The sequence below is a fragment of the Garra rufa genome, chromosome 24 (assembly GCF_049309525.1).
Source record: "Garra rufa chromosome 24, GarRuf1.0, whole genome shotgun sequence".
Classification (NCBI taxonomy): domain Eukaryota; kingdom Metazoa; phylum Chordata; class Actinopteri; order Cypriniformes; family Cyprinidae; genus Garra; species Garra rufa.
This window is the reverse complement of record NC_133384.1, coordinates 26,246,487-26,262,231: the sequence shown is the minus strand read 5'-3', so window position 1 is coordinate 26,262,231 and position 15,745 is coordinate 26,246,487. Positions and strand designations below refer to the sequence as shown.

Below are 15,745 nucleotides of genomic sequence, written 5' to 3'. Positions count from 1 at the left end.
TACCGACAGAAAGTCTCTTGTCCAGTCAGACTCGAGGGTGCGCGCTAACTGTTATATACACGAAGATTTCAGATGCAAAGCCTCTAAGTATGTCTGACATTTTTCTTCAAAATTTGCATTTCTTACTGGCTAGGTTTCTATGTAAGTACTGTTTACTTCACTTCATATATCAACGCGATTTGGTTTCGGTTTATTGATTTCTGAATATGACCTTACATTGTAACAGCCTACACACAATTATATGGCGGTAATACCGCATACCGCGCTACTGAGCCACTCAAAATTACCGCAAGGGAAATTCCTTAACCGCGACAGCCCTAACTGAATCATTAAATAAGATTGCCTATTATTGTTGCTGATATGAGTGTTGTCTCGTTTTTTTACTGTAGTTCATTAATATAGTCTGATTGAGGAATCTTAGACGAGTAAATACTTTAACTGTGGTCAAATGTAAATTAACTGCGCTTATTTAACTTTATTTAAAAAAAATGATGACTTAAATTCTGTAATTTGTCTTAATGTGTATCCAGTGAGCAACTGAGCATTGTTTTCGCATTTGATGCACGCATGTTTGCTCGCATGGAATCGGTGATTATATGTGTATCCGACATTAAAATCTGTTCATCAAACAATGTTAATGTATTAACCAGCATGAACGATGAGCAATGTATTTGTTACAGTATTTCTTAATCTTTGGTAACGGTAGGTAATAAAAATACAACGGATCATGTTAGCTCTGGTCCAATAAAAAATATTAACAGATAGAACTTTGGATTTTAATTAGTTCATGTATTAGTAAATTATAGTTTAATTTAACTTTTAACTAAGATTAATTAATGTTTTGGAAGTGTTTTTCATTGTTTACTCATGTTAACTAATGTTAACAAATATCTATTACCATTAACTTAAGTTCTAAGATTAGTTAGTTCAGTTCATTTTAAAAGTGTGGTCTAAAAGGAAAAAAAAGTTTACAACCTACTCTACCAGTTGTATTTGAACAGCAAAGAAAGTATGAAGCAAACTCAAATGAAGCTAAGAACCTGAACAGGGCTGTAGCAGTGTACATATGCATATACCTCATTGTCATGTTCTAGACTTCTTATATTTATCTTTAAATTAAAAAAAAGAAATGTACCCCCTTAATATTGTGGCAGTTTTTTTCTCTGTGGTATCGAAAATAGTATTGAATATTTTTATTTTTCAAGGTATCATATCGAAGTTAGAAATTCCAGTATCATGACGACACTAATGGGAACTAGATACTATGAATTGCCTGTAGGTGTGAATGTGTGTTTGTGTGTGTGTGAGACCTATGATGGACTGGCCATCCATTCAGGGTGTCCCCCAACTGTGGCCCGAGATGCTGGGATTAGGCTCCAGCACTCCCATAATCCTGCAGAGGACAAAGCAGATGGAAAATGGATGGTCGGATGGATGAAAAAATGTACCAGAGCTCAAACCGCCATAGACTTTGAAGGGCCTCCACATTACTTCCTCACTATTTCCCATTACTTCACTTCCAGAACTATGTACAGATATAGTTTACTTAGTCCTTTGTCATCCAAGATGTTCATATGTCTTTCTTTCTTCAGTCTTAAAGAAATTGTTTTTTAAGGAAAACATTTCTGGATTTCTCTCCATGTAGTAGACTTCTATGGTGCCCCTGAGTTTGAACTTCCAAAATGCAGTTTAAATGCAGCTTCAAAGGGCTCTAAAGGATCCCAGCTGAGGAAGAAGTGTCTTATCTAGCAAAACGATTCGGTATTTTCTTAAAAAAAAAAAAAAAGTACAATGTGAATTCTGCGTATTCCAGTTCAAGACAGTTTAGGGTATGTTGAAAAACTCCAATCTCATTTTCTCCTGTAACTTCAAAAAGTACCAACCAAGTGTTTACAAAGTGAACATGCAAAGATCTACTCTATACAAAAAAAGGTAATACAGCGATGTAGGACGATTTTGAAGTTGGAGGAGAAAATGAAATGGGAGTTTTTCGACCCACCCTAACTGTCTTGAACCGGAATACACAGAGTACACGCAAAGCTAGACAAGACGAGCATTTGAGATTAAAAAGTGTATAAATTGTACGTTTTTTAGAAAATAACTGATCGGTTTGCTAAATAAGACTCTTCTTTCTCGGCTGGGATCATTTAGAGCCCTTTGAAGCTGGATTTAAACTGCATTTTGGAAGTTCAAACTCTGGGGCACCATAGGAGTCCGCTATATGGAGAGAAATCCTTAAATGTTTTCCTCAAAAAACATGATTTCTTTGCGACTGAAGAAAGAAAGACATGAACATCTTGGATGACAAGGGGGTGAGTAAATTATCAGTACGTTTTTGTTCTGGAAGTGAACTTCTTTAAAGTTTTAGTTCACCAAAAAATTTAAATTCTGTGATTTAATTACTCACTCTCATGTTGTTCCAAACCCGTAAGACCTCAAATCAGAACACAAATTACGATATTTCGGATGAAATCCGAGAGCTTTCTGACCCTGCATAGACGGCAACACAACTGACAAGTTGAAGGCCCAGAAAGGTAGTAAGGATATTGTTCAAATAGTCCATGTGACATCAGTGGTTCAACCGTAATGTTATGAAGCTCTGAGAATACTTTCTGTGTGCAAAGAAAACAAAAATAACGACTTTATTCAGCAATCTCTTCGATGCTCATTCATGAGGGTACCATGACGTTACGCATGCGTTGTGGTACTCTCCTGAACGCTTTCTTTGCTCACAAAAAGTTTCTCGTAGCTTTAGAAAATTAAGGATGAACCACTGATGTCACATTGACTATTTTAACATTGTCCTTTCTACCTTTCTGGGCCTTGAATGTATCAGTTGTGTTGCTGTCTTTGCAGGGTCAGAAAGCTCTTGGATTTCATCAAAGATATCTTAATTTGTGTTCTGAAGATAAACAAAGGTCTTATGGGTTTGGAATGACATGAGGGTGAGTAATTGATTTGTTTTTGGGTGAACTATCCCTTTAACTATTATGGGATTTCCTAAATCTTGGACAATGCATCAAGCTTTTAGGAATATTTTAATCTAAAAGCTAAATTATAGTTATTTATGTTATTTATTCCTGTGATGGCAAAGCTGATTTTTCAGCATCATTACACGAGTTATCAGTGTCATATAAATCTTTAGAAAACATGCTTATATGCTGATTGGAGATCAAGAAACATTTCTTATTATTAATGTTAAAACCGGTTCTGCTGAAACATAATTAATTTTTTCAGGTTTATTTGATTTAAAGAAAGGTCAAATGAACATAATTTATAGGAAATAAAGATGTTCTTTTGTATCATTTTATTTGCCTTTGTCACTTGCTGAATAAAATTATTATTATTTATGTATATTAAAACTTAAGTCTTAAGTAGCAGTAGCTAAAAAAATATTAATTTTTCTTTTATGCCAAAAATCATTAGGATATTAAGTAAAGATAATGCTCCATGAAGATATTTTGTAAATTTCCTACCATAAATTTAAACTTATTTTTTTTATTAGTAATATGCATTGCTAAGAACTTCATTTGGACAACTTTAAAGGCAATTTTCTCAATATTTAATTTTTTTTTGTACTATCAGATTCCAGATTTTCAAATAGTCCAAATATCGCCTGTCCTAACAAACTATCCAAAAAGATGATGTATAAATCTCAGTTTCAAAAAAATTAATTGTCAGACAAATGCCTAGTATTTAGATTTTTTTTTGTTAAAGTACTTTGAGTGTAAAAAAGAAATGTTATATTCATGCCATTTAACAGGTTTCATTCTCCTTCCCTGAGGCTGTCAAACCTCTGCTTTGTTTCATTGCTTGTTCCAACCAGCCTGACATAGCAACAGTCTCAACCAATGGCGTTAGTTTGGGGCGGGGTAATCTGTTTGGCTTGACCAATAACAGATAGATGGAGTGTTTAAGGAAACTTGTTTGAAAACAACAATTTCCCCTCAGTTATGTTGTTGCTAGTGGCAAACGACAGTGATATAAATGACCAAGTATTATAAGTTAATTATGTGCAGTAGTAAATCACACTGTTAAACCGTTTCCTGACAATGACTCACTCATAGACCAAGAAACATGGTATTTCCTGCTCTGTCTCAAGTGTTGTCTGTTTTGTTTGATAGGATGAGGAGGAGGAGATCAAAGCTGAAATCAACATGCTGAAAAAATACTCCCACCATCGAAACATCGCCACCTACTATGGTGCCTTCATCAAGAAGAACCCACCTGGCATGGATGACCAGCTCTGGGTCAGTCTAAATTAGTTGTAGGCCAACAAATCAGGGTATTTTAGTGTGTTAATGAGTGCTAACTACTTTTTCAATAGTGTGTTAATAGCTGATTTTTCAGTCAGAGGTTGTGTAGTATGACAAAGATTTTTACTATATGTGACCTTGGACCACAAAAGCAGTCTTAAGTAGCATGGGTATATTTGTAGCAATAGCCAAAAATTCAGTCAAAATAATCGATTGATCTTTTATGCCAAAAATCATTAGGATATTAAGATCATGTTCCATTAAGGTATTTAGTAAATTTCATACCGTAAACTTATTTTTTGATTAGCAATATGCATTGCTACTGTAAGAACTTCATTAAAGCTTTAAAGGCAGTTTTCTCAATATTTAGATTTTTTTTTGCACCCTCAGATTTCAGATTTTCAAATAGTTGTATCTCGGTTGAATATTGTATTATCCTAAAATGGAAAAGCTTATTTATTCAGCTTTTAAGGTGATGTATAAATCTCATTTTTTTTTAAAAAAGGACCCTTGTGACTGGTTTTGTGGTATTTTTTTAGTCATGTTATATCTCAAATGCAGATTAGCAGCCACATGAAACGAAGTCTGTGGTGTAGCTTTTTAATAATTTGCTGACTGCTTAACCTTAATAATTTAGGGTATTTCTGATATTTAATGAGGGAAATAATCTTGATTATGCCAATTTAACCTGTGGAGCCTAAGCAAAGTTAAAAAGATTCTGAAGACAATCATTTTTGTCTTTAGAATAACATACTCTGATTCACAGAAAGACTGAAAAACATTTAGGCTTAAGAAGCAACAGCCTCAAAAATAGCTTCCCAGACACTGGTAAGGTAACACTTTCCAACAGTTGCTAATTTCTCACTCAGAAACGCAATGTTCACACTTTGCACAGAGGTGCCTAGGCCTTGTTGTTTTTATCTCTGTGCATTGAATGCAAACTGCCAGCCTCATTTCCTCTGCGGTGAGCTTTGTCGCTTTCTTTGCCCAGCAATATAAAGATAAGTGACATACTTGAAGACATTCACTTGCACTGGAGCATGTGGTCAGCACAACCACCCCTCTATTGGGCGTCTTTGTAAAAAGGATTTCCCTTAGAGGAAAAACAATGTTGCCAACTCAGCAGTCGTGACTTTGGAGAGTCCCAGAGGCCAAACATATTTAGACCCGTCTGAGGGCAAGCTCAAGAGAGCATTCAAAACCAATAGGTGTTTCAGAAAAGCTATCATATTTATGCTCATGAATTATATTTATTGACTTTTATTGTGCCTCTGGGGATCTTAATGAGAATAGGGTTCTTTTTAGTGTCCTGGGAGAAAAAGTAAAGCCAAAGAAGTGAAAACACAACTGGGTTTGGAAGTTTGCATGTCATTGGCCCTTACTAACACTGGATATTAAGGCAGAGGTAGGGCTATAGGGAGAAAAACAAAACAAAAAAAAACGGTATGCTTGTTTATAGTTTTATTGTGTCAGATCTTAGAATTATTATCTGCAGTGAATTTTCCTTTTTTTAAACCACTAATACTTTTAATTGTAAACCTTCTATCTTTTAACTTCTTCAAAACTTGAAGTGGGAAAGTGAAGTTGCCCTGGGACAAGTTGTGTCATTCACAGATCTAGTTTCAGCTGAAAAGCGTGAATTTGCATGTATGTGTGAGTGTCGAATGTTGCATCTAATTAAAATACCAGTTCTGCCACTGTAAAATGTGAGCCGTTGTAGCTAAAAAAAAGAATGTTTGTAGATATATGGATCTTTTATTATTTTTATTAGAAATTGTAATTGTTTAAAAAAAAAATTGTTTAGTTATTTTTAACTAATTTTGTTCAAATTGTCCTGATGGCTGAATCAAACTCCCCAATGGCATTTTTGTCTTCAAATGTAGTTTGAGGATATTAAATAATATTATATAAATATATATTATTTAAATACAGTGTGTGCATGTAATATGTGCATGTAATTTTTATTTTATTTTATTTTATTTTATTTTATTTCAAATTACAATTGAAGTCATAAAACAGGAGTTTGATTCAGCCCTCGGGACAATCTGAGCAAAATTAAAAATTTACATGCAAACCAGTCACAAGGGTCCTTTAAAAAAAAATGAGATTTATATTAATAAATATATTAAATTATTTATATATTTATTAATATATAAATATATATTTATATATATATTTATTATTACTACGTAATATTATTTAATGTCCTCAAATTACAAATTACATAGAGTGAAATGCCATTGAGGAGTTTGATTCAGCCCTCAAGACAATTTGAATAAAATAAAATAAAATAAAAATTACATGCACATATTACATGCACACACTGTATTTAAATAATAAATATTTATTTAATATTATTTAATTATCCTCAAATTACAATTGAAGTCCTAAAACAGGAGAGATTCAGCCCTCGGGACAATCTGAGCAAAATTAGTAAAAAAAAAAAAAAAAAAATTAAAATAAAATAACAAATAAAAATCTACATGCACGCATTACATGTGCACACTGTATTTAAATAAAATATATTTATATAATATTATTTAATATCCTCAAATGAAATCCAAATAAAATGAAATGAAATAAAATAAAACAAGATAAAATAAAATAAAATTTTTACATGCACACATTTATTATTTTATTAAATTAAACAATATTATGTAAATGTATATTATTTAAATACAGTGTGTGCATGTATATATGTACACAGTACATATACATTTTATGAAATATTTGTTATAAAAATATATCAATTTTAGTCTTCTATGACAGCTGTGTCCAGCTTTTCCTGTTACAGCTCCTCAAACCAACAAATTGCAGAGCTTAGTCACCTTTTCAACATTGGGTACTATTCACGCATGACCTCTACATTGAAATAATGCTGTTAAATTTACAACAAATTGTGTGACTGGCCAGTGTAGATCTCCACTAAATTGGTTTTCTCATCGTTCATGTGGCTTATTGAGTTTCATCCTAATTTTGTTAATGCGTTGTTGTCTGTAGCTGGTGATGGAGTTTTGTGGTGCTGGCTCAGTGACAGACCTGATAAAGAACACCAAAGGAAACTCTCTGAAGGAGGAGTGGACAGCCTACATCTGCAGAGAGATCCTCAGGGTGAGTTTGTGCGTAGCACGGGCCGCAAGAAGACATTATTAGCTTCCAGAAGTGTTATTTTTGAACTATGTTTCCCCATTTGACCTTCCCCAGTTGAGCTTAACCTCCTCATCTGGTTTTGATAGGGTCTGACCCACTTGCATCAACATAAGGTCATTCATCGTGATATCAAAGGTCAGAACGTTTTGCTCACGGAAAATGCAGAAGTCAAACTAGGTGAGTTTACACCTCCAACAGCTATCACACAAAATCAGTGTACAATCTGCTAACTTCAGAAGAAGCTTCCATAAATGTGTATGAATCAGTGTTGAGGTTTAACTAAAAGTAGCAATGGTAATAACTGAACTACATTTTTGATTGCGTGTAATATCTAGAAACAAGCCTTTTCCCGATAAGTAGCATTACAGTGCCTTGCGAAAGTATTCGCAACCCTTTATTTTTTTCACAGTTTGTTTCTGCCTTGTTAAACTGCTTTAAATTACTTTTTTCCACACCATTCTACACTCCATACACCATAATGGCAAAGCAAAAAGCAGGTTTTTAACATATTTGCTAATTTATTAAAAATAAAGAACTTAAATGATTCCATTGCATAAGTATTCATACCCTTATCCGGGACAGTTGAAATTTAGCTCAGGAGCAATCATATTGCTTATAGCTGTTACTAAACTTCAAGTGAAGTTAACCTGTGGCAAATTCAATTGAATGGTCATGATTTGGAAAGGCACATATGTCTTAACAGTCTAACAGCTGAAAATGCATGTCAGAGCAAAAACCAAGCCCTGAGGTAAATAAAAAAAAAGCTGCCAGTAGAGCTCAGAGACAGGATGTCATCAAGCCACACATCTGGGGAATTGTTCAGAAAAATTCTGTTGCACTGAAGGTTCACAGAAGCATATTGTCTGCATTACCCTTAATTGAAGAAGTTTGGAACAACCATGACTCTTCCTAGAGCTGGCCTCCTGGCCAAACTGAGCAACTGATGGAAAAGGACCTCGACTAGAGTGGTAACCAAGAACCTGATGGTCACTCTAGTTGAGCTCCATGATTATATGTGGAGATAGGAGAAACTTACTGAAGGAAAAACATCACTGCAACACTCCACCGATCTGGGCTTTATGGTGGTGTAGCAAGACTTAATCCTCTCCTCACTGACAAATGAAAACGCTTGGAATTTGCAAAAAAGCGTCTAAAGGATCCTCAGACTGGGAGAAACAAGATTCTGTGGTCTGATGAACCTCAATTCCAAGCAGGAAACCAGGCACTGCTCATCACCTGCAGAGTACCATCCCAAAAGTAAAGTGGCCCAGCCAGAGCCTGTGCTTGAACCCATTCAGACATTTCTGGAGAAACCTGAAAATGTCTGCCAGACACCATCCAACCTGACAGAGCTTGAGAGGTAAAGAGGTGAGGCAAAGAATGGCAGATAACTGCCAAATGTTGATGTGCAAATCTTGTTGCATCATACACAAAAAGTGTTAAGGGTATTAATACTTCTAACATTTTTAACAAATGTACAAAGTTGTGACAATTCTGTTTTTAATTTGTCATTATGATGCATGGAGTATAGATTGATGTGGAAAAAAACTAATTTAAAGCAGTTTAACGTAATGCAGCAACATAACAAGACGTGAAAAAAGAAGGGGTATGAATACTTTTGCAAGACACTGTATATAATGAAAAAATATGGCATTACCTTTTCTCTGTTCCATTAGAGGTTTACAATTAAGCTAGATAAAAATAGTTTCTTTTAATTAAATAAATCTATTTGTGCGGAAGGTTTAATTTCCCTCAGTAATTTGTCCTGAATTTGCCACAAGCTATTCATTACGAAGCTCATTGACATATGAAATTATTAGCTTGATTCTGTTTCTGCATGATCAAGTTAATTTTACATTTTTTAAGTGAAATAATATAAATTAGGGTTGCTTTTTATTATTTATACAAAACTACACTACTGTTTAGAAATTTAGGGTCAATAATATATATTTTTTATTTTTATGAAGGAAGTCTCTTATGTTTGCTAAATCTGCATTTGTTTGACTAGAAATACAGTAAAACGTTATACTGCTGCTCAAAAGTTTGGGATCAGTAAGATTTTTATTTTTATTTTTTAAAGAAGTCTTTCTGCTCATGAAGAGCTGCGTTTATTTAATTAAACATGCAGAAAAAAACTGTATAATTGTGAAATATTGCAATTTAAAATAACTGTTTTCTATTTTATTATACTGCAAAGCTGAATTTTCATCAGCCAAGAATTTTCATCCAGTCTTCGGTGTCACGTGATCCTTCAGAAATTATTCTAATATGCTGGTTTATTAGCAATAATGGAAAAGTTGTGGTGCTTAATATTTTTTTGCAACCTGTGATACATTTTTCAAGATTCTTTGACGAATAAAAAGTAAAAAAAAAAAGAAATATTTTCTAACAATAGAAGTCTTTCACTTTTTATTAATTTAACACATGAATAAAAGTTTTAATTTCTTTCAAATAAAGAAATAAAGAAAAAAATGTACTGACCCTAAACTTTGTGGCAGTACTGTATATTGTTACAAAAGATTTCTATTTTGAATAAATGCTGTTCTTGTCAATGTTTTATCTATCATAGAATCCTGAAAAAAGCTTAATGGGTTAAGCTTAAACTTTATTAAGTTAAAGCTTAATAAATCTGCATATTAGACTGATTTCTGAAGGATAATTCTGAAGTAATGATGCCAAAAATACAGCTTTGCATCACAGGAATAAATTCTATTTTAAAGTATATTAAAATGGAAAACCACAATTTTGAATTGCAATAATATTTTGATCAATTTAATGTGTACTTGTGGTAGAGCGGTATTAATTTCTCTTTAAAAAAATCTTACTTACCCCTAAATTTTTAAATGGTAGTTGATGTGTACAATCTTGATGTATAGATAATTACTTTTGCAGTAAATCTTTTAATTATGAGAAGCTTGTAATCCCTCAACACTGGTTTAAGTGTGTACAGTATGTGTTTATATTGGTTGATTCTGTCTGTGTTGAGGAACCTGTGACCCTCCTCTGGAGTTATTAGGGCTTGTCATCGAGTTGTTTGAGTTTGGGAGACAGTTCAGGCTGGTTGCTATGACAACACTGCCTGCGGTGACGAGGGAAGAGTGGCACAGAGGCAGATGGCAGCATGCGCTTCATCAAAGACCTCTCCTCTCGTTACTGCACACAGACACATTAAGGCCAAATCTTCCCTGTGTGTGTGTGTGTGTGTGTGTGTGTGTGATTGCGTGTGTTTGCAACAGTTGATTTTGGTGTGAGTGCACAGTTGGACCGTACCGTCGGAAGGAGGAACACTTTTATTGGCACACCATATTGGATGGCTCCAGAGGTCATCGCTTGTGATGAGAACCCAGACGCTACATATGACTTCAAGGTATTTCAAGCGATTCCTAATTACACCAGTCACTTTCTTCACACAACAGCTGATTGCTTTTGTGTGGGGTCTTGTTTAGAAACTAACAGCAGCGTTTTGTTACAGAGTGATCTGTGGTCGCTGGGAATTACGGCGATTGAAATGGCGGAAGGAGCCCCTCGTAAGTCCAGCACAATGTGATAATGTATTTTATATGAAGACAGCGGTTGCTAAACACAAACCCCTGTTTGTTTTCTCAGCACTGTGCGATATGCATCCTATGCGAGCACTTTTCCTCATACCCAGGAATCCAGCGCCCCGTCTCAAGTCCAAGAAGTGGTGAGTCAAACCTCTCATCGTATTGAATATGTACAACAGATGAGTCAAAACGGGGGAAACCGATGGGTTTGTTGTTTTCTGTAGGTCTAAAAAGTTCCAGTCGTTTATTGAGAGCTGTTTAGTGAAGAATCACAACCAGAGACCCAGTACTGAACAGCTCATCAAACATCCTTTCATCAAAGACCTTCCCAATGAGAGACAGGTCCGAATCCAGCTCAAAGACCACATTGACCGGACCAAAAAGAAGAGAGGAGAAAGGGGTGAGTTTTTCGTTTTAATCAGCGTTTATTTTGATGAGCCAATATTGATTCTTAAAGGGATAGTTCAACCAAAAATGAAATTTCTGTCCTTAATTACTCACCCTCATGTTGTTTTAGTCCGGTAAGACCTTTGTTCATCTTCGGAATGCAAATTAAGATATTTTTGATGAAATCTTTCTGATCCTGCATAGACAGCAATGCAACTGACACGTTCAAGGCCCAGAAAGGTAGTAAGGACATTGTTAAAATAGTCCATGTAACAGCAGTGGTTCAACTGTAATGTTATGAAGCTATGAGAATATTTTTTGCACACAAATAAAACAAAAATAACACCTTTATTCAACAATGTGTCGGTCTCTGCTGCACGTTCACAAGAGTACCAGAAAGTAAATTAGTAAAAAGTAAATAAAAATATTATAACTTTAATTGCTACTATTTATTTCTCATAATTTCGACTTTATTCTCGAAACATTTCACCTTTATTCTCGCAATCTCTACTTTATTCTTGAAGATTTAGACTTTATTTGCATTATTTTGACTTTGTTCTCATAATTTCGACTTTATTCTTATAATTTCGACTTTCTATCTCGTAATTCGTACTTTTTTTCTCGTAATTTCGACTTTATTCTTGCAATTTTGGCTTTATTCTCAAAACATTTCGACTTTATTCTCAAAACATTTCGACTTTATTCTCAAAACATTTAAACTTTATTCTCAAAACATTTAAACTTTATACTCAAAACATTTCGACTTTATTCTCAAAACATTTAAACTTTATTCTCAAAACATTTAAACTTTATACTCAAAACATTTAAACTTTATACTCAAAACATTTAAACTTTATACTCAAAACATTTAAACTTTATTCTCAAAACATTTAAACTTTATACTCAAAACATTTCGACTTTTCTCAAAACGTTTCAACTTTATTCTCAAAACATTTCGACTTTATTCTCAAAACATTTCCACTTCATACTCAAAACATTTAGACTTTATTCTCAAAACATTTTAACTTTATTCTCAATTTCGACTTTATTTGTGAAACATTTCAACTTTATTCTTGAAACATTTCGACTTTTCTCAAAACGTTTCAAATTTATTCTCAAAGCATTTTGACTTTTTCATAATTTCGACTTTATTCTTGAAATTTCGACTTTATTCTCATAATTGTGACTTTATTCTTGAAACATTTTGTCTTTATTCTCAAAACATTTTGACTTTTCATGTAATTTCTACTTTATTCTTGAAACATTTCGACCTTATTCTCAAACATTGACTTTTCTCGAAACATTTTGACTTTATTCTTAAAATTTCGACTTTATTCTCGAAACATTTCGACTTTATTCTCAAAATATTATGACTTTAATCTCATAATTTTAGTTTTTTTTAACGTGGCACTAAAAGCGCTGTCGTAATTACTAGCCCTGTACCAACTAGAAGTTCATACTCATATGAATGTTCTCAGACCTACACAAATAAGCTGTAATAGCTGAACTATTATTGTGTATAACCAGATAACTATTAACTTAATGAAATTTATAGATTTTTTTTATTATTTGTCATTTAAAATGTATTTATCTGTTTATTTTTTTAAATATTATTTTTAGTGAGTTAACCATTTAGTTACTTTCAAAAGTTTTTTTTATTAAACTAATTAATTAATTAAAGATTAATCTTGATTAATCCCACCTAACATAAAAATTTTAAAATATACTTTTATATTGCAATAATTTCACATTTAATCTTCAAATTAATGTAAAAACAATATAAAGACAGTATATTTTTTTTATAATTGTTGTCTACTGTCGTCTATTGTCTACTGAATCTCCCTCGTCACCTGTAACTGTCCCGGGCTCGTTTGACTAGCGGCTGGCGCTAAATTGAAGTTCGAAGTGCACGTCTGTAAAGCCTCCCATTTGACGTAGTCGTAAAGACGTTCTGTGTCTAAATAAATGCAATTCTTGTCAAGAAAAAAAGATACAGAAGCACCTGCTAAGCTGGAAAAAATAATTGCCTGCGTTAACACGCTAATTTAGAAAGACCTTCTTTCAATGCTGTTTGATTAAGGTTTTTTGTTTTTTTTATAGACGAGACTGAATATGAGTACAGTGGAAGTGAAGAGGAGGAGGAAGAGCGAGACATAGGAGAGCCAAGGTACATAGAGCTTTTTTCCGCTTACACACACCATAAGCTTGTATAGTGGAGACCTGATTGACGTAAAGATGATTGAACGTCTTCCTTACAGCTCCATCATAAACATCCCTGGGGAATCAACCCTGAGGCGGGACTTCCTGCGACTGCAGTTGGCCAATAAAGAGCGCTCCGAAGCCCTGAGGAGGCAACAACTGGAACAGCAACAGAATGAGGAGCACAAGCGCCAACTACTGGCAGAGAGGCAGAAACGCATCGAGGAGCAGAAGGAGCAAAGGAGGAGACTAGAGGAGGTAAGAGGAGTGGGGTGAGAAACACAGTTTAAAGACTGTGGGTTTGCAGCCATCTTTCTGAAATCTCACTATTAGAGTGGTGTATAAATATCTTTAAAGTTAAATATTTAATGTACATTTATTTATAATATAGTATTGATTTATGTAGTTTATAATTATTATTTTATTATTTAGTTAGTTTATAAGTGTTATATTATTTAAAGCACTTTTCATTTTATTTTAATATCTTTAAAGCTACATATTTAATCTAAATATATTTATAATATTGTATTGATTTATATAGTTTATAATTATTGTGTTATATTATTTTAAGTTACCTTATATTTTATATTAATATCTTTAAAGTTATTTAATCTAAATGTATTTATAATATTGTACTGCTTTATATAGTTTATATTTTATTCTATTATATAGTTTATAATTATTGTTGTACTATTTAAAGCACTTTTCATTTTATTTTAATATAGCAAAATAATATTTCATATAAATATATTTATAATATTGTATAGATTTATATAGTTTATAATTATCTTTTATTATATAGTTCATAATTGTTACATTATTTTAAACACTTTATTTTGTTAATGTTTAAAGCTAAATATTTCATAAATATAGTTATAATGTATTGACTTATAGTTTAGAATTATGTTAAATTATTTAAAGCCCTTTTCATTATATTTTAATATCTTTGAAGCTGAATATTTAAAAAATATATATTATTTAAATTATATTATTCATTTATATTAATCATTATTTCAAATGTTTTAAAATTATATTATCTTAAAAACTAAATATTTAACCTTAATATATATTTATAGTATTGTATTAATTTATATATATTTTTATACGTAATTATTATGTTTCTATTATATTATTGAATAATATTTCTATTTGTTATTTAAATATTTGATTATTTTAATATAATTAACCTAAATATTTTAATATTGTTTTAATGTATATTTTCATTTATATATATTTATACAATTATTATAATATTATAATAATATATATTTTTATATTACTTAAAGCACATTTGAGTTGATTCTCATTTAAGCTAAGACCCAACAAAGAAGTTGTTCTGAATTAAAAACTACTTTGAAATGTAATTTTATCATAAACAATATACTAAATTATTAACAACAACAGAAGACATATGGATCAAAAAAAGTATAAATATTCACTATATTACCAATACCAAGTAACAGATGAATTTAAGCCAAAATTACAGACAGCCCCTGACATCAATAACAAAAAATATGGGAAGCATTTTCTTCTGCTTTCGTGCATGATAATATTCATAGTGCCATTTTATTGTTTGCATTTAGCATTGTTTTTCCTTGCTATTATTCCAGTCACACTCAGACACTTCCTGTACTCTATTTTGTGTGTGCAATGGCTCGTTTTTAAAGTCCCTGGGAGACGCTGAGCTATGATCAGTCCACAGGAAGGTTACCCAACATCTTGGGAATTCTTCAAACGGGAGATAAAGAAAGACGACGACCATAGAGAGAAATATTCCTGAGTTATGTGGTGTAGGGTTTTCTCAGTAGGAGAGGGAGCAGAAAACCTGTGGGGATGAATAAGGCGACCCGGCTGGGCGTCAACCTCTCATTCAGCACATCTATCTCCTGCTGGTCCACTGTCAGGCCGCCTCGTTTCAGCACAGCTCCTGTCAGAAGCCCCTGCTGGGGAAAGGCCATTCAGCATTAGAGGATGGATACCCGAGCCGAGCCCGACGGGACCCGACGGAACCCGACGGGTCGGGCCGGGTTCGGACAGATATTTAGAAAGGATGCTCGGGTTCGGGTCGGGCTCGGTCACCTCAGCGCGATAGTGCGCCCGTGTTATAACGGCGCTTTTTGCCCAGTGTGCACTGATGCTCTCATCTGTTGACATTTCCGAACGCTTTTTTACAGTGGCTTAATAAAAGCGGGCTTTCCACACAAAAAA

At 33.2% G+C, this 15,745-nt stretch overlaps 1 protein-coding gene across 5 annotated transcripts in view; it reads left to right on the top strand.

Annotated features, from left to right (window-relative positions):
- tnikb (TRAF2 and NCK interacting kinase b) overlaps window positions 1–15,745 on the top strand; it is a 94,731-nt gene that overhangs the window by 34,357 nt on the left and 44,629 nt on the right. For all 5 annotated transcript variants that reach the window (XM_073830701.1, XM_073830702.1, XM_073830703.1 and 2 more), the window contains exons 4-12: window positions 4,125–4,250; window positions 7,257–7,367; window positions 7,493–7,583; window positions 10,643–10,773; window positions 10,879–10,933; window positions 11,013–11,091; window positions 11,176–11,351; window positions 13,439–13,505; window positions 13,597–13,795. In XM_073830701.1, coding sequence (XP_073686802.1) covers window positions 4,125–4,250; window positions 7,257–7,367; window positions 7,493–7,583; window positions 10,643–10,773; window positions 10,879–10,933; window positions 11,013–11,091; window positions 11,176–11,351; window positions 13,439–13,505; window positions 13,597–13,795 — 1,035 coding nt within the window. The remainder of the gene's footprint in view (window positions 1–4,124; window positions 4,251–7,256; window positions 7,368–7,492; window positions 7,584–10,642; window positions 10,774–10,878; window positions 10,934–11,012; window positions 11,092–11,175; window positions 11,352–13,438; window positions 13,506–13,596; window positions 13,796–15,745) is intronic.